Source organism: Argopecten irradians, chromosome 11, assembly GCF_041381155.1.
Source record: "Argopecten irradians isolate NY chromosome 11, Ai_NY, whole genome shotgun sequence".
NCBI lineage: Eukaryota > Metazoa > Mollusca > Bivalvia > Pectinida > Pectinidae > Argopecten > Argopecten irradians.
This window is the reverse complement of record NC_091144.1, coordinates 30,224,210-30,251,182: the sequence shown is the minus strand read 5'-3', so window position 1 is coordinate 30,251,182 and position 26,973 is coordinate 30,224,210. Positions and strand designations below refer to the sequence as shown.

Genomic DNA, 26,973 nt, shown 5'->3' with positions numbered 1-26,973 from the left:
CTTACCTGGCCTTGTCAAGCTCGGCCTGGAAATTTGGACTATACACGCATTGACAGAACAGCTCTAAAGTCTAATTACAACTAGAGCTATTTGCCCTTACCTGGCTTTGTCGAGCTCGGCCTGGAAGTTTAGACTATACACGCATTGACAGAACAGCTCTAAAGTCTAATTATGACTGGAGTTATTTGCCCTTACCTGGCTTTGTCGAGCTCAGCCTGGAAGTTTGGACTATACACGCATTGACAGAACAGCTCTAAAGTCTAATTATGACTGGAGTTATTTGCCCTTACCTGGCTTTGTCGAGCTCGGCCTGAAAGTTTGGACTATACAGCATTGACAGAACAGCTCTAAAGTCTAATTATACTGAGTTTTGCTAAGACTACTCAATCTATTTGAGTTTTGCCCTTACCTGGCTTTGTCGAGCTCGGCCTGGAAAGTTTGGACTATACACGCATTGACAGAACAGCTCTAAAGTCTAATTATGACTGGAGTTATTTGCCCTTACCTGGCTTTGTCGAGCTCGGCCTGGAAGTTTGGACTATACATGCATTGACAGAACAGCTCTAAAGTCTAATTATGACTAGAGCTATTTGCCCTTACCTGGCTTTGTCGAGCTCGGCCTGGAAGTTTGGACTATACACGCATTGACAGAACAGCTCTAAAGTCTAATTATGACTGGAGTTATTTGCCCTTACCTGGCTTTGTCGAGCTCGGCCTGGAAGTTTGGACTATACATGCATTGACAGAACAGCTCTAAAGTCTAATTATGACTGGAGTTATTTGCCCTTACCTGGCTTTGTCAAGCTCGGCCTGGAAGTTTGGACTATACACGCATTGACAGAACAGCTCTAAAGTCTAATTATGACTAGAGTTATTTGCCCTTACCTGGCTTTGTCAAGCTCGGCCTGAAAGTTTGGACTATACACGCATTGACAGAACAGCTCTAAAGTCTAATTATGACTGGAGTTATTTGCCCTTACCTGGCTTTGTCGAGCTCGGCCTGGAAGTTTGGACTATACATGCATTGACAGAACAGCTCTAAAGTCTAATTATGACTGGAGTTATTTGCCCTTACCTGGCTTTGTCGAGCTCGGCCTGGAAGTTTGGACTATACACGCATTGACAGAACAGCTCTAAAGTCTAATTATGACTGGAGTTATTTGCCCTTACCTGGCTTTGTCGAGCTCGGCCTGGAAATTTGGACTGTACACCAGGTGATAGATCAGATCTCGGAATGTCGGATGGTCATGTTGGGATACCTGTGGACACAAGGAATTATTTGTAAGCAATGATCAAGGGTATTTTTGTGTAATTCTGCGATTTAAATACATGAACATTTCACAATATGCATTATCATTTTTGAGAAAAATACACTTTGAAATTTATAGAACATTAGCATGTAGAGGAAATTTCTGCAGTAAAATGGTCACACTTAAATTTCCATATTTACAGTATGTAAACGTTTAAACATTTTTTTTGCAAAATGAATGTTCTTGCGCAGTTACATCTTTAATCATTTCTCTTTCATTTCTTTAAATTGGTTTGTTTGACAAAAAATGTTTCAAATACATAATCCTTTCATGACTTTATCGTCCTATTAGATCAGGTACAAAGCTTGTATTATAAGCATTTTCTCCAAAATGTATTATGTGCAAATGACGCTGCAGAATTAAGAATACAATTTGTAATACGAATGTAATTACCCATGTATAGCTTTTTGTTAAATGCTACAAGAATATTAATATGATGGGAATATGCTAATGACTATGAAACTTAGAAAGCAATTTCCTTCAAGTATACTTGTACTTTCTCTGCAAAACAGTTATAGCCAAGTATACGATTAGTTAGTTTACATTACTACAAGCCTGCCACTGCAGTAAATCATGATCTGTGTTTTGATTGGCTGTGTAAGTGGCAGTAAATCAGAGATAGTGTTTTGATTGGTTGAGGTGACTTGTCAGACTAGGTAACTAGGTGTAGAGAATCTCTGGCCCCACAGAGTTTGCCAAGATAAGATAGCCCTATGATAACTATAAATTCTGTCACGAATGATTGCAGAGAACATTTTTTGAGCCATCTATTTATTGTTACAATGTATTTTTTCTGCATTTTGTATGTGATAACACTGCCAGAAATAGATGACAAGGAACTACTGTCAGTGAAAGCTTTCATCAAAGTCAGAACTTTGCTTTAGAGCCTTGCTAGCCCCCAAAATGTCTGTAGCTATACCAATGTGTACCTTAGTAATACAAGTCAGGCATTATTCATATCTTTGTGTGAAGACAACTTTAAGAACTACCCTTGTGTACCTTTCATATTATAACCATTGTTTATGTGTGTGTGTAGAAAACTATACTCACTAAGTTCTTATGCCAACTCAATGAAGCAGTGCATACACAACTTGTCCTTTTTCTGGACAGAACCCCAATACTATCCAATTGTGTTGGTTCTATGCTCAATCTTAGTTTCTTTAACAAATGACCAGCCACTCAAATTTTCCCACCCTTGTCTCAAACAGTCACTAAGCAAAGGTCTCTTTCAGCAAAATGCTTTTTAAAATCATCTTCAAATTGACCTTGGAATCTCTGATGCTTTTGAAACCTTCCCTCATAGCTGGCAACATAACCAAATTGTCATTGCTGTCCTCAACAACCTCCTTGATAAACTAGTCTAATTCTAGATTAAGTCTTAGGTACTGGAATAAGGCTTCATGTTGACCTTGAACAGACACTTATATTGTTATATTTGTGTGACAATTGACCTTGAGACAGATTTTTGCCTCTTTTCATCATTCTATAATTGTATATATTATTCGCATGTTAAGATGTATCACCAAGTCTTGCTTCACTAAAAAAAGGATATATTTTCTTATCTAAATACACATCCTATCAAAAGTACAACATAAAGCCAAGTGTTGAACACTCATCAGCTTTGACCTTCACAAAATAAGTCAATGACCTTGACATTAAATTTTGTAAAAGCTTTTTGATCCCTGACAAAGTTTTAGTGTTTGGACAGATGTGGAAATCCAGTAAACACATAAAATATATCTAACTGTTTGTTTCTGTGATCAATCTTATCTCTCTGAGCTAGGGAAGAATGCAGCCCAACTCTATCATTACAAAGGGAGGTAACTGATGGTAACCTCAGCTGGCTCCAAACCTGGCTGTACACAGTTCCTCGTCCTACTGTAATATTCTTTGCCAATTCACATAGTCGGGTGTGCTTAACTACTTTCACACCACATCAAACAATCCCATTACCTTTCAACGGTAATTTTTTGTTGGAATGTAATATACATGTAAATGTTCTGTGGTAGTTTCCTCAGCTTTTTATGAGCAATAACAGACGTATCTTAGATTATTGAAACCACAGCAACCACTATTTGTACGATCGCAATATTACTGAAGTAAATGAGTTTCATTTTAATGTGGCTTCCATAGCATTTTCTGAATATACTAATTAAGTCTTACAGTAAACTACATTCCTATAAATTGTTAGACAGAATAACCCGCCATCACGAACTCTCTGTTCAGAATATTATTCCAACTGTAATCTAGCGAAGATAAGTCAATCTATTCTAAATACTAAGATTTGTAATAAAGGTTTTTCATTAGTTCAAATTTATAATTAATTAATTTTGATCAAAAGAATTGTTGTGGATATCATAATGCTTATCAATACATCTTATTCATTTGAAAGTTGAAATCTTGAAAGTCACTATTCACCATGACAAATATCTAATTGTGCAGTGTAAAATCTAGAATTCTGAGAACCGACAAAAGACAGTGGAGAGTGAACAACAAACCCAGTCTAGCTGGAGCCTTAACAAACTATTATGTTGTTCAATATTGATTTACCTCAATGGCGTGTTCATCGATGAGTTTGAATGTCTTGACGTCTGGGTAGATATCAAACTTCCTGTAGCGGGAGCGAATGGGTGGGGGGAGTTTGGTGTCCGGGGCCAGGATGGAAACTGGCTGGAAACTGCTTGGCGCCAACATTTTGTCAATGTCCAGCAGGTTTCAGTTCTGTAATGTTCAAAACGTATGGATATTTAGAAAACTTTCTAATCATAATCACATCAAAAGTAATAAAATAATCACAGCTATTTTGTCTATGCTACGGGATATATTTATGTCACTATTTTTTAATTTCATTGGAGCATGAAACAAACAATTGTTTACAAAGTTTTGCAAGAATCTGCGACGAGCGAAGCAAGCACATCATTGAGAAGCGTTTTTTTTTGTGTCACATGCAATTTGTGCGATAGCATGGAAAAACATTTTCTATTTCTAGTAACAGTGACATTTTACTGTAGACCTTCAAACACAAAAACAATCTGATAGTACTTTGATTAGTTAAATCAGCTTTTAGAGAGTTCGAGTGATTGAAAAGAAACTTGTCTGCATATGTCACTGTTGGTGATTGCACTCATTGGTGTAATTTTGTCAGATAAGAATGAACATTGTTAATTTGTTGATTTTACCTCCTAATATATAGATGTTGAATGCATGTACATATAAAAATGAGGCTGCTGAACTGCAATCATGAGTTTCTGCTACACTTTCAGTTACAAGTCAAAAATGCCCATTCCGTTTGCAATAAACATGCAAGAAAGCCATTTGTTACTGTTTGCAGCTTCCATAAACCCTCTAAATATCCATACAGGAGGGCAAAGCAACAAACAAGTTAGACGAAAATCAATAAAGTTTCTCTTGTTTTGACATTTTACACCCACACAAGTGACTGCAACACTATAGACATCATGTCAGGAACCTTTCAAAATATGGAGATTTGATACCCCCGATGTCTATGTGTTCAAATCAATCAGGTTTGAAGGCAATGGTCAGGCCTTTTACCATTCCTCACTGTGATGTACAGGTCAATAAAGCAGCTATAAAATACCTATAAATAGTAGGTAGTCGTACTGGGTTTATATTGACCTGTTAACCCGTTTGAGATTAATACCACAACTTCCAATTTCCGGGTTGGGCTTACAAAGAATACAACCAAAATCTTTTTATGGACACTAAATGTCAACTCCTTTAATTTCCGATTTTCTCTTTAAATGCTTAATGCATTTATTTGGGGCTTGAATAGCTTGGTTGGTTTGAATATCAGCCTGCTAAAACCTAAAGTAACGTGTCAATTCTGCATAACGAAACCTCATTTAAACAGCTCATTTGAACCTAAGCTTGTGTGTTAATTTTTGTTTGTCAGATAAATGAGAAACATCCTAGTCTATGCTGTAGTGGTTACCTAGAGTGATTTATCCTTATTCATTTGATTGGAAAGTGACCTATCTACTGTCTAATGGGTACATCAGATACTACCAAAAACCTCGAGGATAACTTTGTTTCCATCGATCAATCTATTCCAAATGCAATACTGTGTATCCTGTAATGCTAAAGTCACTAATTCCAAGAAATTCTATGGACCATTTAAATATTCTATGCATATGTTAACAGGACTAGATGGAATGTGCACATATCTTTTGGCTCAATCTTTATTACACACTAAAATACGACCTCCACAAATACTTCCTGTAGTGTTTGGTTTGCATGACCCGTTGTTTAGAACGCAATGTTCTCCGTTTCAAATCCAAAAGCTTCTGAATATGCAATGCACAACTTCATACCTGAGTTTGCATTTTGGCTTCCATGATCTTCAAAAAACATTTGCTGCTTTCTTGATTATGTGTATTGGATGCATGAACATTGCAGCATGTTCAGTCTAAAATGTACAGTCGATAGCAACAGTTGCCAGTAAATGTCTAAATGCACTTTGAATATGCATTGAAGCCAGATTTTGTTTAATCTTAAACAAGGACGTATCATGCTACATTAGCTCTGGATTTAATAAGAAAAGTATTTACATAACTTTACTACTTTTATCTGCTCGCGACAGCTGCAGATTATGTGGTAAGCAGTTTATTTTTATAAAATTTTATACAAGCAGATATCATTCAAATGTGTCACATTGGCTGAGTTATCAACAACACAAACACACTATTCCCACAATCACAAATTCTCCAGTTTGACATTTTACATCCTCATATTAACTTCAATTGAATGGAAGTTTTCAGAGTCCACAGCGGGATAAATTCCATTCAATTGCTTAATTACAATGGACATGGATGGATGTTCTAACAAATTACAATATTATGGGTGAAACAATATCTGAATCCTCCACTTATTTATAATCCTCCTAATTCTGAAATCAGCTATCTGAAACCAGCTAGTCAATTCTTTCCCGAGTAAAACATCACTAATAAACCTTAGCAATCTTGAGATATTTGAAAACTTCAATAGCGTTAAAGGTGGATGATACATAAATGAATAAGGAAATGACATGTAGACTGACAGGCCATGAGAAATAGGTCTTGTGGATTGGCAAAAATCAGCATCAAAAAGATCTGAAATGCTGATAAGCCATCAAATGCAATTATGACTGATCGTGGATAAGAACACTTGTTGATGTCTTAAACCTGAAGCACAAATTTCTGTAGCCAAAATCTCAAGGCCAACTGCTATTGTCTATAATACCTTAATCACTTGACAGACACATCAGAGTCTTCAGAATTTTTTTTTTTTTGTAACAGATGAATCATTTCCACACTCAAAATCGAGACATTTCCAAAAATTAATTTGTCTATTCATCAAGTCTGAAGCCTTCCCATCCATCATAATCAATATTGTGTTACCATGGCGATCTATTTAGGCTCACTGTAGAACGTAACGGGATGAGCCGGTGCTATTTCTAAACTATTTCTTTATCAAAGAAGCCTACCAACGTAGTTTGGCACCCTTTAACCTGATGCAATTACTTAAATTAATGACATCCCTTGATTGTACCATCAATCAACTCATAATGACATAGTCTTAAAATTTCTGATCTACATCAGGATCTGCATATATATAGTGGACCCTTGATAATGCGAACATTGGCGTTCCAAGCTCAAACTGTCCGGAATGAGATTTTTTCTGACTGCCAGATTCCATTTACTTATAGTCAATGATAAGATCTATTCTTGATATTTTACTCTTCTTTATATTTAAGTCTGGATTGTGAGTTTTTCAACTATCAGCCTCCAGATTATCACGGGGATTGTGAGTTTTCCAGACTATCAGTGTCCAGATTATTGCAGGTTTACTGTACAAAGGAAAGCTCATTCTGAACTAAGAAATTTCTTCAACTGTATGTCACATCAATCAAGTCTGTTTAAAACTGATCAAAGGATTTCACTTAGGTGCTACAAAATAAGATGTCTTGTTACGAAACCAAACATTATTAATGTTTGGAACTAAATGTATTGCAATAAAATCTTCTATGTGGAAATAGAATATTTGATGACATCTAAATGAAAATGACCAAAAAACTTGGCCAGACGTACATGATGTAATGAGTTCATATACATAGTAAAAAGTGTCATTAACCCATTGAATTTGACCCCTGAAAAATCATAATAAACCCTTCTAGTCTTTGAATTATAAAAGTTCAAATGTTTCTTCAGGGGTGACCGGGTAAAAAAATGTCATTTTTATAGTTTCCACACTTTTAACATTAACACATAATGTTTGCAATAATAAGCTGACTCTATCCTCGTCCAATGTGCTGACGACCAAACAATATTGTCCAATATTGATTAAATGATCACTATGTTTTAATTTCCATTCTGTCATCAGGTAGCCTGTTTATTACTGTGCGACTCTGTTAGATGTCCTGAGTTAATCATAGACAAATGGGCAACAGGAAACTGAATCTAATTCTAGCCGACTCTAGTTAATTGATAATTAAATTAATCAATATGACAGACACAAATGTCAGTTACAGTCATCATATCAGATGGAATCATTTGTTCTGCTACTTTCATGTTAAAATAAATTCTAAAGACCAGTATCACCAATTAAAAACACCCATCATTTCATTATCATTAGGTGTATGAAGGTTCTAGCCTTGTAATTAGCTGGTCTTGTGAATGTGAGATCAGGGGAGATAATCTAGTATTAGAAATCAGCTGAGAAAATCAGGGGAGATAATCTAGTATTAGAAATCAGCTGAGAAAATTCACTTACAAAATAAAAGTGCGGTGGCCATGCAGTTCAACTCTCATCATAAAAGCTGCAATTCACATAGCCTGAACAGCTTCAAGTCAACAACCATTTAAATCACTGAAATAGAATACCCCTCAGTCTTGTGAATGTGCGATCAGGGTAGATAATCTAGTATCAGAAAGTTCATGACTGACATAGCCTGAACAGCTTGTCAACAACCTTTAAAATGACCGAAATAGAATATTACTGTCACCCCTCAGTTGTTTGTTTTATCATCACATTTTCAATTTTTAAAGGTGCTGCATGGGCGCTTATGAGGTCCAATATGGTATATAGTGATAAATGTGTCTGGTGGATAACTGAGAAGGAGATATGTGACAGTCCCCTGGACATCAATAATCCAAACACAGCTATATACTTCTGGGATCCCAAAGGAATAGGAACTCTATCCAGTATAGACAACATTTGATATACCACAGCAACAAGTTGTGGTGAGCAGTACTGCTAGATACTTGCCAGACACAACAAGTTACTGGTGGGGTTTCAATTAGGTGTAATAGAGAATCAGCAGTCCAGCCTGGCCAGAGAGGGCCATCCATGTGAAAGTAATATATATACATACTGACTGTGAAATATTCTCCAGCAGTGTTATAGTTCTATAATACAGGAGTCATTCAGGTGTAAAAAAAGCTTCCCAGGGACTATACTGTCTATAATATTATCACCCATAATAAATACACATCCTGTAAAATTTGGTAGTGAATATTGACATTTCTCTTAAACCATTCACAAACATTTCAAGCCTAACTCACTAACTCATGTATTCTATACATGCAATATGTTAATCTCCTTAAACTTTTTTACTCCTCGACTGATGTGAAAGATTTAAATGACAAATCCCAAATACAACAACACTGAACTTTTGATTTCATATATAGTGAAAATGAGTTGACCAGCAGCTTTTCCCTGTTATAGCCAATTGTCGTTATAGACGACTGAACCAATTGTATTTTAAAGGAATTTTTGCCACAAGTTTTCATCTTTTTGTTATAAAAGGTATATACATACCAGTACCATAATATTGTTACCAAAGCATATCTGTAACAGGAGAGGAGAAAATATATAGCGGCCAGACTGGATTCGAACCCGGGACCCTCAGAACACTAGCCGAGTGCTCTACCGACTGAGCTACATAGTCACCGATGATCGACCTAGTCCATCCTGCTACACTCCTCCCTCCTTTCTCGAAGTCATCGCCCTCGAAGACACACAAGATCCCTCCAAACACAACAACTGTAGGTTATTTAGTTTGGCGCCAATTTTGTAACAGGAGAGGAGAAAATATAGCGGCCACACCGGGATTCGAACCCGGGACCCTTAGAACACTAGCCGAGTGCTCTACCGACTGAGCAACCTAGTCACCGATGATCGACCTAGTCCATCCCGCTACATATCTAAATTAGCCAGATTACGTTTTCTACTCAAGGTCAAAATCACAATAGAAGGTAACAGATTGGTGAATTTCTAGACTCGCTGAGAACCACACTGTCATGGGAAGAATGAACAGAAATCAGGCATAACCATAAAAAGATTTGAGAGTAGACTCTAACCGCCTCAGCCACAATAACAACTAGTTATACAGACAAACAAATATACATTCCAATATATCCTAAGTTACTGAATTCTAATAATGTATTATCTCCCCCTACTTTGAAACCTGTCATAGAGGGAGTTATCAAGTCATTTAATAATACTACATTATCTCCCCTACTTTGAAACTTGTCATAGGGGAAGTTATTAAGCCAAATTCTTATAATAGATTATCTCCCCCTACTGTGATACTAATCAAATAAAGGAGAAAATTACTAAATTGTCTCCCCCTACATTGAAACTTGTCTTGGATGAAATTATAGATCCAAACTTTGGTGATACTTTGAATGTTCTAAGTGATTACTATATGTGAAGATGATGGTAGGATGTTTGACAATTACTTGGATGCCTGATCATTTTTCTGTCAGAGTTTGTGTAGTAAGTCATGCTGAGGGCCCTACAGCCCAGGGATACAAGAGTGTGCATGCTATAATAAACCTCGCCATTGATCTTTATCTACATTTCTACTCTATTGAACTCACTAACACTAACCAGGAGCCAGCCAATGACCTCTGTGATGTGGGCGAGGATGCTAGTGTATGTGGGAAATAGGTACGGCCTTGAGGCTCAGGCAGGAGGTGCTATTAACAATGCAAATTCCTAGACAGCGTGCATCTGCAGAATCTGCAATATCTGCAATACTTACAATATTTTCCCATACAATCATTCAATAGGGAAACTTAACACTAGGGTTGTGTAAAACATCAGGCATGTATTTAAGGTTTAATGACAGGTATTAGAAATTAATGAACTAGACAGCCAATACATTGTAGCTTTGTATTACACGATATATTATTTATATCAGCATCATTAAAATGTTTTACTGATGTTGGTAGCCTATTTAAGCCGTGGCTTACCACTGTCAGGATAACACATGAAACTAGTGTGTTCTAACTTCTAATAAAACCTTCTGGGCTAATATTAAACTGCAAGTTAACCAAGGGAGGTAATTAAAGTCTACATTAAACATAGCAATTTAACATGCTTTCTCACATAAACTTGGGTATGGAACTATGTAATGTTACCCAAATTTTACCCAAGGGAGGTAATAACATATTACCCTATCAAAGGGAGGTTATAAAATGTTACTCAAAATCTAGATGGTTTTCAAGTGTAAACTTGTCAAAGGGAGGTAACAATTTCTTATCCAACAAAGGGAATTTATGAAATCCTACAAGTCTAATTCTGCATGGTTATCTTGTCAAAGGGAGGTAAAAACATAAACCATCTTACCAAATTGCGGATCTGATAAGTTAACAAAGGGATATAATTATATCTTACATGTGTATTTTATTGTAAAAAAAAAACATTGTTTTGCCAATTTTATATTTTGTGCCATAAAAACACTTCTGTACCAAGATACATTGTCACATCATACCACATAGCATGTACCATGCATGTTTGATTAGAAGTAACACAGGAGTATACATGTTACATTACAGATAATATGGTGTTAACAAGATATCTCTATACTACTGCCAAGATATGTAGAACAAAGATGTATAATACACACACTACACGGCAGTAGGAATACCCTGTACATTTACTACATCTGTAGAGATACATTGACAATTACACTTGATATGATCTGAACTGGTCATTTTGTGGATTTCAGCCTGCATCATATATGTTGAAGAAAATCATTTTACTCATGCTTTTTTATTAATTTAAACATATGTCATTGATATTTTAATGTCAAATGTACATTCAGTGCAGCTTCAGCTTCGAAAAAATATTCAGAATTATTTTCTTCAAAATAGTGAATATACACACAGCCTAATATTTCAAACATATAATTCCAAGTTGAAAATATACCAGAGTAGAATAACTTAAGGGGAATTGGTACATGTTATTACCTGTTGTGTCATATAAATCCAATATCATAAGCATGTACCAAAAATAACCTTACAACATCAAAACAGGAAACTTATGTACCCCCACCTATGTTTTAGTGTGTAAATTGAATTACTAAAGACCATTTATAAGACCATTTTCATTGCACGAAGAATTCTATTTCAGGAAGCACTTATGCTATAAATTAATCATCACATACTTAGGATGTTTAAGATAGCCTCCTCTATTGGATCAATGTATATGACCCTCAGATCACAAGTCGCATTCTTAACTCAAACTATAGACTTTCACTTCCTGGCCATGTATTTACAATGAATTCTGCTGTTATGCAGATGTATCATATATCTTATCATTGGTGGAGTCCGGACGTTTTGATGAGAATTATGTCATTTGACTCGAAAATTAATGTTATTACTGTCAACAACATAGGAGGCAAATTAATCAAGGGCAGGCAACTCTATGTTACTTAAAGGAAGAATTTTTATACAATGATTAATATAATGATCTTCTTTACATACTAATAAATGCTGCCCAATAAGTGCCCCAGCCAATATGTAAACACAGCATCCATCCCCTTTTAAGCTTTCTGATTCACTTGCCGTAATTTAAATTTAACCAAACTGACAATTGAAGACTGTTAATATAAAACATTACATTTTAAGTAGCCTGGGAATTTATTGGGTCACATACGGTAAAATGAATCAAGAGCAGACAACTCTTCATCCTGAAAAGATGATTGATAGCAAACATGATGACAATGTTACAGGTTCAGTTAAAGATATTACATGTATATGATTGATAATCATGTTTTTTTTACCTAAACCCAATACAACAAGTAATTTCATCAAATGCTCACCATAATTTCATCAAATGCTCACCATGTATGATCAGTAAAGCAGACCGCTGTCACCAATATAATCCGGCGTTCTGTGCATTCAGAGGTACAACAAGCATGTAAACTACATCAGATTTTGTCTGTCAAGTCTTGAGTAACACAAATAGCAAGTAAACAATATCAAATTCCTTGTTCAAGTCTAGTATTTTTGTCTTCAGAAAGTGGTGAGTCACACAGCGGTAACCCTGTAAGTTACAACATGTGTGGGTGTATATAAGATATCTATCAAACTTGGGTGACACCAGGGGCTTCCATTACAAAACATCTAACTCCAATAATTAAGTACCTCGTGCTTCAATGTCTTTACAAGGCATCGTTTGTTTTAACACTTAAGATGCGTAATAAGAGAGTTTCTATATTGTGGAACACTCTCTTAAAATCTATGTCTATGGATAATTCAAATGCAGATGCAATGTATTCTAGAAGATTTCATAACATCATTATAAAACTTTAAATACATTGTAAAGACAACTCAAGGGACCAAGACAAAATGGCCTTAATAGCGAAGTGGCAAATTGTTTTTTAAGTTGATTATTTAGGACCCTGAGAATGTGGTCTTATGCTGCAGGTGGTCTTTATACAAAGGTGGTCTCTAATCGAGGTAAGTTTGACTACCACATGTAACGGTAGTTGAAATGACATGCTATCAACCGCATAATTTGATAGATACATGAACCCTATAATATTGTCAAATTGAATACATTTCAATAAAGCTTATAAGTGGATTATAATTACAAGTAAAGATAACTTTTATCATATTTCAGTTAAGCGCATAATTTGCAAACAAATATTATACACAACAACACTTCACAATAATGTCCAACAGTTTTCAGATAAGTGCTATTCAGCGATATACACTAATGATGTTTTAAGTTCTTTTAAACTTCCATTGCGTAGCTAAAATATCTTGTATGTAAAACCTTCTCTATCAAACCCAAGGTTCTTAAAACTAAAACATTCATCATTTGTAGACTGTTTCAAAGATAACAACAATTCTTTGTGAGCTCACCCTTCTTATAAAAAGTATTCATCATCATTTTAAAATTTGAAAAATGTAAAATTTGAAAACACAACCACTTTTGTTAGAGCAATGTAGTGACTAATACAGTGGGGAGTTTGGTGTCGAATTTCACGGGGAATTACCATTATCATGTAATCAATCTTCATCATTTATATAGTTGTACTGCCGATGCTGAACTTCATTTATTAGATTAAAAAGTAATTAATATTGTACCTCTGTAGTTAACCAGTGTCAACTGACTATGGTTATTGTTTAATTTAACACTTTTATGTCAAAGCAATGTGGGATAATGTCACGTTTCCCCATACATACCAGTTTAGGGACAGATCACTGCTGTGTTACCCGGTAATTCACATGTTTACAGAGAAGGTGATTTTAACAAATGATAAACGATGATTCTGTGTTTAACAATGATTTTCCTTAGGACAATCAAGATCTATGTATAGTAACGTGGTTACTGTGGAAACCAGAATCTATTAAAAAGGTTTTGTACCTCCCTCTATCATTCCTATGCTGTTCCATCTTTGGTTCACAGGTTTAAAAAGATATTGCATTGGACAAGATTTGCAGTCGACATCGACAAGGTGATTTTAGAATACCCCAACTCCAACTAGAATTGTTGTCCATCAGGCCAATTAAGTCACAGCAGCTCCACACACACACCTCCAGTAGTTAGAAGTAGTAGTGTTTATTTTAAAGGGGCATAATTCTGTAAAATGGTTTAGGTATTTATGATATACATATATAATGCTCAAGTGTTAAACAAGACTTCTATTTTTCAAAAGCAGCTATGTATATATACATTTATATCCTTTCACAGCATTGCATACACCTGTACTTTAAAAGTAATTAAATTTTGAAATAATTTTATGCCTGTATGCAGCTACTGATAATATAGAAAGTTTCAGAATGACAACTCTGTTGGGCGTTTACACATGTATAGATCTCCTTATGTCAGCTATGTAATCATGATCACAGAACCAATTTTATGATTTTTGAAAAAAAAATCTGCTTGCTTGCATTTTAAGCTTGGCCAGGTACACACCACATTACATAACTTTCCATCACTATCTCAGGTAGACAGGTGTAATTAGCATCCTCGCATGATAAGAGGGTTGTGTAACAGCGACACCATGTTTTCATTATCTTGCACAAGATGCTATATAATAGTGACGCCTTATAATTGATGTTTCCATGCAGATTTTTGAATACTGCTGGCAACATCAGCTACAGGCAACATAATATTACCGAGGCATTGATGCAAAACATCGCAATAGAGATATTGTCATGGTGATTTAAACCAAAATAAACATCGAACCATACCAACGAAAATCAGTCATGCATGAAGACAGTAAACAAGTTGGCTAGAATACCCTGTAGTCTGGATATCTGCTTGGTTGATTTCAAGTCACGTTTTCTGCAAATAGTTCTACTAAATACTATTTTTTGTGGATGGGGTGCCACAGATAATCTGTTTGGTTCAAAGGGAAAATAACATATCTCAACGGGCTGTATCTCTTGGAAAAGCAATAAAAATTATTTGTATTCACAAGCTGAGATAGTATGGATGTGAATTCGGCTAATAATCACAGCCATGCTTTTTATTCAACCAGATTGTAATTCATCAGATTTTTGTATCCTATAAATGATAACTACACCCAAAAATATTTCAACAATATTACTAGTGAATATCTAAATGCAAATATAAAAGTTAATATTTCATTAGTTTTAACTGAAAATTCACTTAAATTTATTTTTTGACATAGCCCTCAAAATCTGGTACATTTTACTAGGCATTTAAACTATGCCTGATAATGTTTTGTGAAGTATATCCTAAGATCCACCTTCTAATGTACAGTTAGTGGTTTTATATGTCTATTATTATCCAGATCATGCATCACATGAAGCCTGGCATTAAAGTGTGCATTAAATTAGTCATCAAGTGAAGTGAATAGTTTTAATGACTTCTATCCACAAACATGATGATGATTTTGCAGAAATTTTTATGGTGTTTTGATAAGTTGAAAGAGCTGAGATGTTGAGTCAACTATTATATCCATCAAGGTATACGCATGTCTTATCAATGAATGTAATTGTATTAAGTAGCATACATGTTTTTGATCAGCCGACGGAATCAGTATGTGAGATTCTCTTCAACATGATACATTCTTCAGGGTTTTGATTTATTTTTATTGATTAAACGTTTCAACAACAGCAAAGTCCATTAAAGTACCTGCCACTGGTCAAAAGGAGCTAGGTCGCAGAAAGCCAGAGTATCTAGAGAAAAAACACTGGCCTATATATGGTCAGTAACTGATTTGTGGTCAGTACCCACCAATTGCCACTTGCAGGTTTCGAACTCACCACTAAGGTGAGTGGTAATTATGTCAAAACACCTTCACCGTGTGGCTTACATGACCACAAAACTGTTCAGCAGAAAGAACAATATGGATTATAATATATGGTACGTGTAATGTTATGAAGAAGCCATTCTCATGGGGTCATATATGTTATTTCTTCTGATGTAAACCCCGAATACAAACAAACAGCAGTAACACATCAAGATTACAATCTGAAATTATATACCACAAGGGAAGGCCGTATATCCAGTGACATAGACATCGACACAGTGAGTTAATGTAAGGTGACTCACGCTTCAGGAACTCCCTGTTGTTGAAGATATATTGACAAACAATATTTTCTCCCGAGTTGCTGATTTTTGCAGCTTTACTCCAGCAAGTCAGTGTCAGAAACAGCTGTTATGGAGATCTGCATATCAGTGTTTGAAGTCTCGACTGACAAACATTTATTACAGATATATGTCTCCTGGGATAACACGTACCATTGACTTTCACCTTGAGAGATTCTCTACCTGTTGTCGAACTGTTGGCCAATGTTATGTAACAAATCACTCGCATTTATCATTAACATTGATTGTATTTACTCAGCAATATACTCTAGCATGGTAGTAAATCCTCTATACTTTAATAATGTTTCACTACAGACAACTGAACCCTGTTCTTAATATGGACTGTCTCAACTGCATTATGATACTGGGTTATCTCCCCCTAGTTTGTATCAAGATTTAAACCACATTTCGGTATCAAAATTTATTTTAAAACCTCAGCTTCTTGATATCTTATGATTTCAAATATTGATATTATGACATAAGTGGTCATTCAAGCAATTAAGTTTCAAGAAAAACATACGATTGAAAATTTTAGTGAATTTCACTCTACCACTAATGATGCATGCATATCACCAAGAGATTTGCTGACTGCCCCCCCAAAAATAAAAGTTACAGCTATCAGTTATAGGAAAGTTCAAGAACTCCAGACACTGTACATCACAATACATTAGTGTTATCAGAACATCTAGTCAGGAGCGATGCTCAGATACACATTGGAAAGGGAGCAACAGTCTGCTGCCAGGTTCAAAATCATCCAAACTCTGTTTTGCTGAAATTGCAAATGCTTGAACCTCAACTGCAAGTAGCTGTATATATATGCTTTAAGCTCTTTTTTGAAATTTCCAAATTATCCTTCCATATGCATTTGTCTAGCCGGGAACACATCCAGATTTGCATTATATAGTGAATGAAAAATTTGTGTAGGGATACTCTTAGATCATACAATATCAGACAATGTGTCAAACATTTTACACACAAACAAACCTGTAAATCTACATAGGTGAGATATATAAAGCTCAGCTGTCAACAGATTTCATTACAAAATATTTACATCGACACAAATAAGGAAAATTATAAAGTCTTGATTACATTGTTCAGAATGAATAGAGCAATTGTCTAGAATGTGCATGTGAAATTCCTCAGACTAATTCCACACATACTAAATAAGTCACACATTATTATGTTTCCAGCAGTGCTATTTCTTACCTGGAGGGTGAAAATTGATTTACCTGTTGACGAGGTGGTGGATTACCTGTGGGAAAGGCTGTTTATTGCTTACTCAGCTGTTACTAGCGTTAGGGGAATACAAAGTGATGGTGAGCGAAGTGAAAGCTCCCGACAATTACATTAGCATACAGACCAGATTCAGTGACGAAAAAAAATGGAGGGATGTAATGAAAGTGGGCAGTGATTTAGGTCTAAACTTATATGAAGGGAGACAGGGACTCAGGCTAACTCAAAGTGAGAAGATTATAGGGAACAATGGTTATATAGATATGTGTGGGATGGTGTGTAAAATGAAATATATTGTAGTAAAGGCAAATGCTGTCAGTACATTTCAAAGGAAGATATTTAATTTTACAAATCAAAATCTATGGAAAAAATTCCTCATTTCTAGATTAGAGCTAGGTCCTGTAAGGACGTGTCAGGTTTGCTGGTTGAAGAAAATCCACTGACCATTGGTCAATACCTGGCAATTGCCCCACATAGGATTTGAACCTAAATGCGACCCAGAGGTGGAGGGTTTGTTGTAATATGTCAGGTCCTGGAGACAAATGTTGTGTGCCAAAGGTTTTTTTACAGTATGGTAGTATGAATGTAGAGGAAAAACAAACTGGCACCTTTCCAAGCCTTAAATGACAATTGATCACAAATTTAATTGGAAGAATTCTTGTTAAAAGGGAGACAATATCAAAGCAAGGGAGACAACTTGGACATAAGATATTATCTCCTCATTTCTGACAATTCTTATAAAATATACTACATGTATATAGACAGTAATATAGTATGCATGTGAAATTCTTAGATGTAATTTTAATCACACATACCATAGGCCTAACATTATCCATAGTTAAATCGGGCTCTACCAAATTACCATCCATAACATTTGCAGACGCTGAAGCCTAAAACCCTGTTTTTACATCAGTTTTATCAGACATAGCCAGTTACATCATAGGAACTCATAACAGCTCAAATACGCCCAGGTGTAAAACACAATATTGTTATCTTTTAATTCAAAATCCATCAAAGAGATTTGTATAAACATTATAACTTGCATATATATAAAAGTGGTACAACAGCATTTTGGAACAGTCTTGTGTGCTTTTTCTAATTATAAATAGTTCTAATTATAAATAGTTCTAACTAGTGCTTACATTTGATGAAAAAAAAACAATGGAAAAGCCAGCTATACTATGCAACCACATCAGCAACTGGAAAGCATGAGTAAAGAATAACTGATTTCCACCGAATAAGCCATGGGCGCTTAAAAACTGAAAATGATAAGGGGGCGCTTAATAGAACTAAATCTGGACTAGTTTTTCTTAAAATTATTGTACAAAGTAAGCCATAAATCAACTTGCAAAAGAAATGAAATAAAGAAACCAACATGGTTTTCATATTATCAGTCTGCATATAATCCAAAGGTAAGTTAAATTGGGTCTACCAAAAGGGGGAGGGGCGGTTTTAGGGATTGGATGCTTATGTGGTTGAAGAGGGTACGTAGGTACTAATATCAATATTGTCAGTTTACAAATGAGGAAATACTCTCAGCATAGTCCAGAAATACACAGTGTATGTGATTTCATAACTTTGGCTAGTCACAGAACTGCACTTTATTTACTGAACAACATTCTGTTGATCATTCAGGTTTATTTAATTAAAGATAGGTCACAGTAGTAAACATATCGCCACAGTTCAAGTGAGGTCATATACACACAAATACAAGACCTTGTTCATGTCTAACTGCCGTCAGGTGACTTTTAAATATTTATTTTAATTCTCAGCAAGTACTGTCATCTTAACAATAGTAAAATTCATAAAATTCTCATAATGAAAGTGGGCTGATTTCCACATTGCGATATTATTACCTGCTCAACCTTGCCCATCAGACATATACAACCAATACATGTATAGAAATTGTAGGCAAAAATTTTGAAATTCATCCTGAAAGATTTCATTCAAAGTGGAATACATGTATTAACATTTTAAGCTTATATCTACTGGACCTGAAATATTTTCATTTAAAAAATACCTCAGTCAGCAAGTTAACCAGGATGTGAATAGCAGGCGTAGGAGTCCTGGATCAAGATATGTGTCACAAAATCAACAAAACACAAGTACATTAGGATATTCCAGTCAAGGCACACCCGGGACAGCAAATCAGAAACATGCTGGGATTTTAACATCAGGATAAGATCAAATCTGTGTTACCTGGGTAGATTTCTATTGATAATTAAAAAAGTGAAAATTACACTCCGTCGCAAGTTGTCCTTGGGATAATTAGTAAACAACCTCAAAAGGCATTATGAAATTATTTTGAATTATAGTCAAACCTTTCTATAAAGACCATCCAAAGGACACAGAGAAAGAGGTCATTATAGCCAGGTTGTCATTATACACAGGTCAAATTGTATAGACATTGGTCATATGACACCTTAAGAAAGTGATTTATTAAGCAGGTGGTCTTTATACATAGGTGGTAGCTAAGGCAAGTTTGACTGTAGAGTATACCCGATACATATCATATTTTCAACTAAGAAAATACCATGACATACTTGGGCTTAATTTCTGGCAACGTAGTCAGTGCTAAAATACTTGATTGTATTTGAAGGAACTGACCAAATTAAAAGGCTCATCGTAGGGTACCAGGTAATTAAGCGATAATGTTCAGAATCATTTTTTTCCTATCCTAAAAGAATTGAGATATTTGTATCTTGCACCTTTTATAATAATATCTACTGAATGTGTAACTGATTGTACTAATGTAGGAGGTGATTAACTTGTTATCATATTAATATCTACTGAAACAGTAACTGATTTTAAGAAATGATTACCAGGTAACTTGGTATCATATTAATATCTACTGAATGAGTAACTGATTGTAGGAGGTGATTAAATTTGAATATCGTATCAAACATACAAGTTGATTAAATTTGAATATCGTATCAAACATACAAGTTGGATTATTTAACAAACTAAAATACAATCTATAAACCTCAAAACGGAACAGAAGACCTAGACGCTCTCATCAACTATTTTAACTTGATTGTTGTGTGCCTTTCATCCATCTTATTAATCTCCTCTATGCTCCTATGGAAGCCCAGACAGTATTATCTAGATCAATATTTTCCCTTCGACCAGGTTATGGCGACACTCCATCCATCTGTCGTAAAATTGAGAGATGACCACTCCAGTATCCTCATGCATTATTCATCAAAACAACATTCAGGAGATGAAATGTTCTTCAGTATCACGCTACCAGTGCACTCACATGATCAACTTCTTTGATCCATACCTCATCATAGTCCGAAATGAAAATGACCATTCTTCCCTTAACATTGATATTATGTATAAAATGCTTAATTTCTGAACATTTTAAGAAAATGCATCAAAAACAAGTAAATCTCTGGATATAAAAATTCAGTTTCAAATTGATTTTATCATCCAAGCAAGTTAAAAGGGCCCCTAGGGTTGATAACCTGAGATCATTGATTTTACACCATGCAGCCTCTCACAGGATGCAAACTAGGGGGAGAAAATCCATGAGTTTGATTATCCGAAGTCCATTTGTTTTTTTTTTTTTATAATTATCTTTTTATTCGTGATTTTCATTCAGTACAATTAAATATACAAATACACTCAATAGACTCTCAAACACATACATACTTACGTAAAAAACATACACTCATATATTTAACACATGCATATACATTCACATACATACAAATACAAAACTTAAATTTCTAGTACATACGTAGAAAAAATTATACGAATTAGGAGTTTGGAGATGAGGGGAAAAATTATATTGTACTGAATATTAAGGAAAGGAATCAAAGACAGGATTAGAAGAAAAAGAAAAAGTGATAGAGTTATAAAGAAAGAAAAAGGAAAATGAAAAGAAAGAAAAAAGAAAAAAAAAGTTAAGAGTCTAGGTAGGATGGAGACGGAGGAACAATTATAACTGTATAAAAAATCTTTAATCAAAAAAAAAAAAAAAAAAAAAAAAAAAAAGCTATTTCGGCTTTGTGCAGGGAAAGGGGAAGGGGGGGGATAAAATGAAATAAAATAAACAAATTATAAATATGGATTTAAAAAGTTTAATAAAGTAAATGTGTGACAAAGTGCAATTATAACTTGATTAGTTTTTCCCATTTTCTCCATTCATTTTCAAATTTAAGTTTTACTTTTTCATCTTTACTATTTGAAATATATTTTTGAATTGTATAATGGTCTTTAATTGTGTTGATAAGAGCGTTGATGCTTAATGAGTTGTGTAAACATCTCATTCTGTAAATGTATTGCTTTATAATTATGATAATTTCATTGTCCACTCTATTACTATGGAGATAATTTTCATGCAAGAGTCCAAAAAGAAAGGATTTTTTATTAACAGAAAAGGGAATTAAGAGAGCTTGTAATAATGTGTCAAAACTTTCAAGTAATCCTTGCACTTCGTCACACTCCCATAACAAGTGTGTAATAGTTTCAGGCTCAGTATTGCAGAGTACACAAAGAGGGGAGATAACTACTCTGATTTTAAACAAAAATGAATTTGTTGCCAAAATATAATGGATTAATCTATATTGGAACCACTGTAGTTTAGCATTTGTTGTAACATTAAATGGAATTTTATATATTTTACACCAAGTTTCATGATCTATATTGTTAAAAATTGCATTCCATTTTCTAGGACCGGACGGTATTATATCGGACTTGTTTAAAAAAGTTATAAAACAGTTTTGATCCTAGGGGGAGAAAATCCATGAGTTTGATTATCCGAAGTCCATTTGTTTTGCACTTCATTGATTTTAATGCCTCTCTGTGTTACCATAATACCATTGACTTCAAAATAACAAATTCCCATCACAACATTTGATCAGCTTTAACCATTTTGTGTTATTTGGAAGTCCATACAGTTGTTATTAGGCAAACAAACTACAAACAGAAGTTGAAATACATTTACATTTCTATATTACACATGTTCCAGACAGAATGTACCTGTGTGTGTGTATTATAGCATGCGTGACTAGATCTTAATTACAGAAACAGACGATTGCTTTTCACTGACCCAGAATAAGAAGCTATATTCCTATCAGTATACAGTAATGTGGGACAGATGGTCTGTATATGTTTCTGTATCTGACTGGAGAAAGTGTCTTGTAGTATAGATACTGTACAGGGGGAGTTCTGTTATTTATTTAATGTAATTGTAAACCAAATACCGTATTCAGCCCAATTAATGCCCAGGGTGCTTAAAAATCTGAAGCAAATAAGGGAGCGCTTAAAAGGAACAAATTTGGACTAGACTTTCATAAAATATTCTACAAAGTAAGCCATAAATCAATTTACAAAAGATATCAGTATGGATACTAACACAATTTTAAAATTTTCAGTTTGTATTTAATTCGAAGCAAGTGAAATTGAAGCTTAATTAGGGTGAGGGGCACTTATTGGGTTGAATACGGTAAATTTCTTTTCCATAAAATTAATTTTTGAATATTTCACGAGCGATCAGGAAAATATTCTACAGCAAAAACAATATAGCAAATGAATGAAGGTACTATGGGACACATATGGCTGTACATTGTGACATCAAATGGCCACAAAAAGTCACTAGGCTTAAAAACAGTTAATTAAACTGCCACGAAATGGAGTCAAGTTTACAGTAATATTGTAAATTTAACATGTATAATGTATATTGATATTTCAAAGTGACTCAAATTTGATGAATCAAAACTGTTTACAAAATTCATTACTTCAGAGTAAACAAATGCAGGAAGAAGCCCCTTAGAGTACAAGGTTATAGTACACCAACAGCCAACCTGAACATGGCAAGAAATATCCCAGATCCGATGGCCCAAGACCAGTAAAATATGCTCCCCTACAAGTGAAAATTGGTGTAAACTTGCCCGGTTTTAATGTTAATTACCGTGTTTTGGGTAAAATTAGACTTATATCTCAAATTTGGTTTTCAAAAAAAAGTTTCTTGCCCTGGACGAACGTTTCTTAGAGCAGGTTCTACAATTAAAAATGTCTGGTGAGTATAGCTATATCCATGTTCCTCGCCACCCCAAAGTTAATACCTTCCATACCCATGGTTGATGGGGCTATGTAGCATGTTATTGGCGTGGCTCCCCTCGACCCCCTGTGTACAGAGTTAGATAAAACGGGGTAGGTATATTGTCTAGATTTGATGAGGTGTCTACTACACACATTCCTGGGTAATGACAGGAAAACCTCAGGATCAGCACTCTCATACAGTAAATTAAAGTAGGTATGATATACTGAGCTCCTTAAGTAAACTTCCATGTTCACAGCCGAAGCTTTTATCTTTGCCTCAATATACATACATGTTTAACCTAAAACTAATTCCCAACTCTATCTTAGGTTTAAATGCTCAATATAACACATTGTAGAGGGTAACAAAAATGTTATGAAGAAAAAATTTCAAAATTGATGCACTGTAATCATGGCAGGATATTACAAGGCACTAATACATTGGTTTTCCAAAATGACATTTGTATAAAGAACAATTTCCCATTGATCAGTCCCACCTTTTGGTGTTTGTGACATATCATGTTTTGATGTGATTTTTGTAATGTCATAATCACCAGAATGTGGTCTAATCAACACTTAATCACACTTTACCCATGTTGTTCTGGCATCTTCAAACCTTGCATTGACCTCTATGTGACCTCTGCCCTCTACCTTTTACTGCAATGCATGCCCCACCTACCTCTTACATAGTAGTGACCTCTGCATGACCTTATTAGATCAAACTCTGTTAAACCAGCACATTGACCTTTGACCTGTGACCCCTGCATGGATCCATGCTGATCTCGAAGATAAACCTGCATTACCCTGTTACCTGCCCCTAAGATAACCTTGACATATCATGATTGGTGAAAGAGATGCAAGATTATTGAGTCCAAAATTAGGGAACAGTACAGCTCCTCTGAGTAGATCTTATTGAAGACTTCATCATGCATAAAACCATTCTGTAGTTGCTATAATCCACATTCAGGGTCATTGGAGGCTGGTTTCCAAATGAGCACAATTTACGACAAATTATGGAAGCTTCTATGTTACATTTGTGGAATGAGCTTAAGTTCCATGAGCCTATTTTTTAGGCAGGCTGAGCTTCTTTGTAGCATCTGATGGCTATATATAACTTCACCAAACAAGCCTTATAATTAATGCTTGCCTTCAGGCATTAGCAGAACTATTTCGGTGAAGTGCCAACAGGCATCAGTAGAACTATTCGGTAAAGTGTTGCCAAGAGATACCAGCGGAACTATTTTGGTAAAGTGTTGTCATCATGCAGACATCATCAGAACTATTTTGGTAAAATGTTACTTATAATGGCCTCAGTGCCAGGCTCAGCTCAGTCCAATTTGTTTCCTTACCTCCCAATAAAGAACAAACAGAGATTGTAATGATTAATCTAAACATACTGTCAGCAATTTCTTATGTATCTAACTGGTAAACTGTAAACACAGCAGGCCCCCAAACAAACCTATGGACATCAGTTACTAAAGCTGTGCCGAAACTCTGTTATCATAACAAAATGGTAGTATGATTGAGTAGAACTGGTACTGGCACCAGCCCTAAGGTTCTTTTTCCAAATTATCTCCCCTTGGCGAAGAGCGACCAAAATTCTTAACTTTTGTTTGAAAAGAATAATGACCATATCTTACCGTCTCAGACAAAATGCTTTGACTTAACTAGCTGAATTTGCAGGAGAAAATAGATTGCTTTTAGTGTATGGGACAGGCCTTTTGCACATAACACTTGAAAAGCTTGCGTTTCAAAACATTTCAACATTTATTCATGCAGAATCTGATATAATTATGTTATTCTATATTAATTATTTGATCCACAACAGTTTATGACTGTACATGTTCACCCAGTTAATTACTGATTCTATTTTACATATATTACTTACACAATTTGGGAATGTCAGCTTGCGTGCAGACGACATACTTTAACCAAAAGAATAAAAACATACACTTACATACATGGCATATTAATACACATAAGAAATTAGCCTGTAACTCCTCTACTATGTATGTTAACAGGTTTCAATGAGCAATTAGTCCAAAAAATGAAAGTTACGTTTTATTTCCACTTACCTGTGTATCGACAAAAAAAAGTTGATGCTATCTTATCCTTGGGCACTAATTAAACAGCAAATATTCCAATCACAAAATAAACATCTTAGGGTGTGAAGATTCTCTTTAAAACTGATATATTTTTTTGAAAACACAGTCCGGTAAAAATAAGATTCACAAGCAGTAGTAACACTTCACTATTCCTCCGATTTCCAACACTCAAGAATTTATACAGTAATGGGGATGACTCAAGCACCCAGTACACAGGCACTGGCGTAAGATCCCAGATACAGACTGGGTTTGTTGTAAATTAGCCAAATATAGATAGTGCTACTACTACGACTCTACATGATGCGTGTGTGTGCATGCACGGTGGGAAAGTACACAGTATTACACACAAACTGCATTTAAAGAGTAAACAAGGCAAATTTTTTATATTCAACCAAAGGGCAAAGGTCTAGCTACGCTCAAGATTTAAGCACAGATTTAAAATCTGCTCATCAGACAGTTTTCTGTGACTATATATCCTGTTTAATAAATCTAAATAATGTTTGATTTAATAAACAGTTGTCAGCTGTTCACAGCATCCTATCTCAATGTTATACCATGTGGCATAACTTCCTCAACTGTTAGCTACCCACAGACAACCTTGACTTGATACATAAAAAATTCACAACACAATCATCCAATAAACTAACCCACGTAGTAAGACTTCACATCCATTTTTCACATTCAATGTGCATGTAAACTACATCCATCATTGGTTGAAACTTAATTAATTCACCACTGAAATTTCGCAATGGAATGGTCTAGTCTTTGATTTAGAAAAGTCTAAATATGTCTTCAGGGGTAGATGAGTTAATATGCCAAGAACCTATTTTTTGGTTTGATTAATTAAACATCTTATTAACAGCCAGGGTCATTTAGGACATGCCAGGTTTAGATGGTGGAAGAAAGCTGGAGTACCTGGAGAAAAACCACCGACCAGCAGTCAGTACCTGGCAACTGCTCCACATTGGGATATGAACCTGTGACTGCATGGGATTGTGGTAAAATATTGGGACATCTGAACCTTATATATATGCTTATAATACTAAAATATTTAACCATCAAAATTTGATAACAGAATTTATAGATAATTTGCTTTTCTTCTTTTCTCTACCACTATAACCTAATTTGCACATTTTTACAATTCAAAAATCATAAAAAAAGAATCCTATTAGAGCAAGGGGAGATAATCAATTTCAATTGAAAGCATCAAATAATTTAATATCTATATCTTGTGTAGAAGTTCCGACCACACAAACATACGCATATGACTATTTCATCCACAGCTTTAGACCTTTATATGATATACCCATCAGGTATTGATTGAGTGTTTTCCTGCTTACAAGTACAACAACAAAGTGAAGCCGATTCACTCAACCGTGTAATGATCAGCCTACATGTGTGGTACTACACGAGGTACATACCGA

The 26,973-nt window shown here is 35.0% G+C and overlaps 1 protein-coding gene across 3 annotated transcripts in view; it reads right to left on the bottom strand.

Annotated features, from left to right (window-relative positions):
* Positions 1 to 26,973, bottom strand: part of LOC138335272 (uncharacterized) — a 51,545-nt gene that overhangs the window by 17,589 nt on the left and 6,983 nt on the right. The window contains exons 1-3 of one of the 3 annotated variants that reach the window (XM_069284282.1): positions 25,520 to 25,829; positions 3,861 to 4,031; positions 1,171 to 1,259 (exon numbers count right to left, since the gene is read on the bottom strand). In XM_069284282.1, the coding sequence (XP_069140383.1) occupies positions 1,171 to 1,259; positions 3,861 to 4,004 (233 nt within the window). In that variant the 5' untranslated portion in view covers positions 4,005 to 4,031; positions 25,520 to 25,829. Of the gene's footprint in view, positions 1 to 1,170; positions 1,260 to 3,860; positions 4,032 to 12,439; positions 12,580 to 25,519; positions 25,830 to 26,973 lie in introns of those variants that run through there. The other 2 variants (XM_069284283.1, XM_069284281.1) reach the window with 2 other exon arrangements.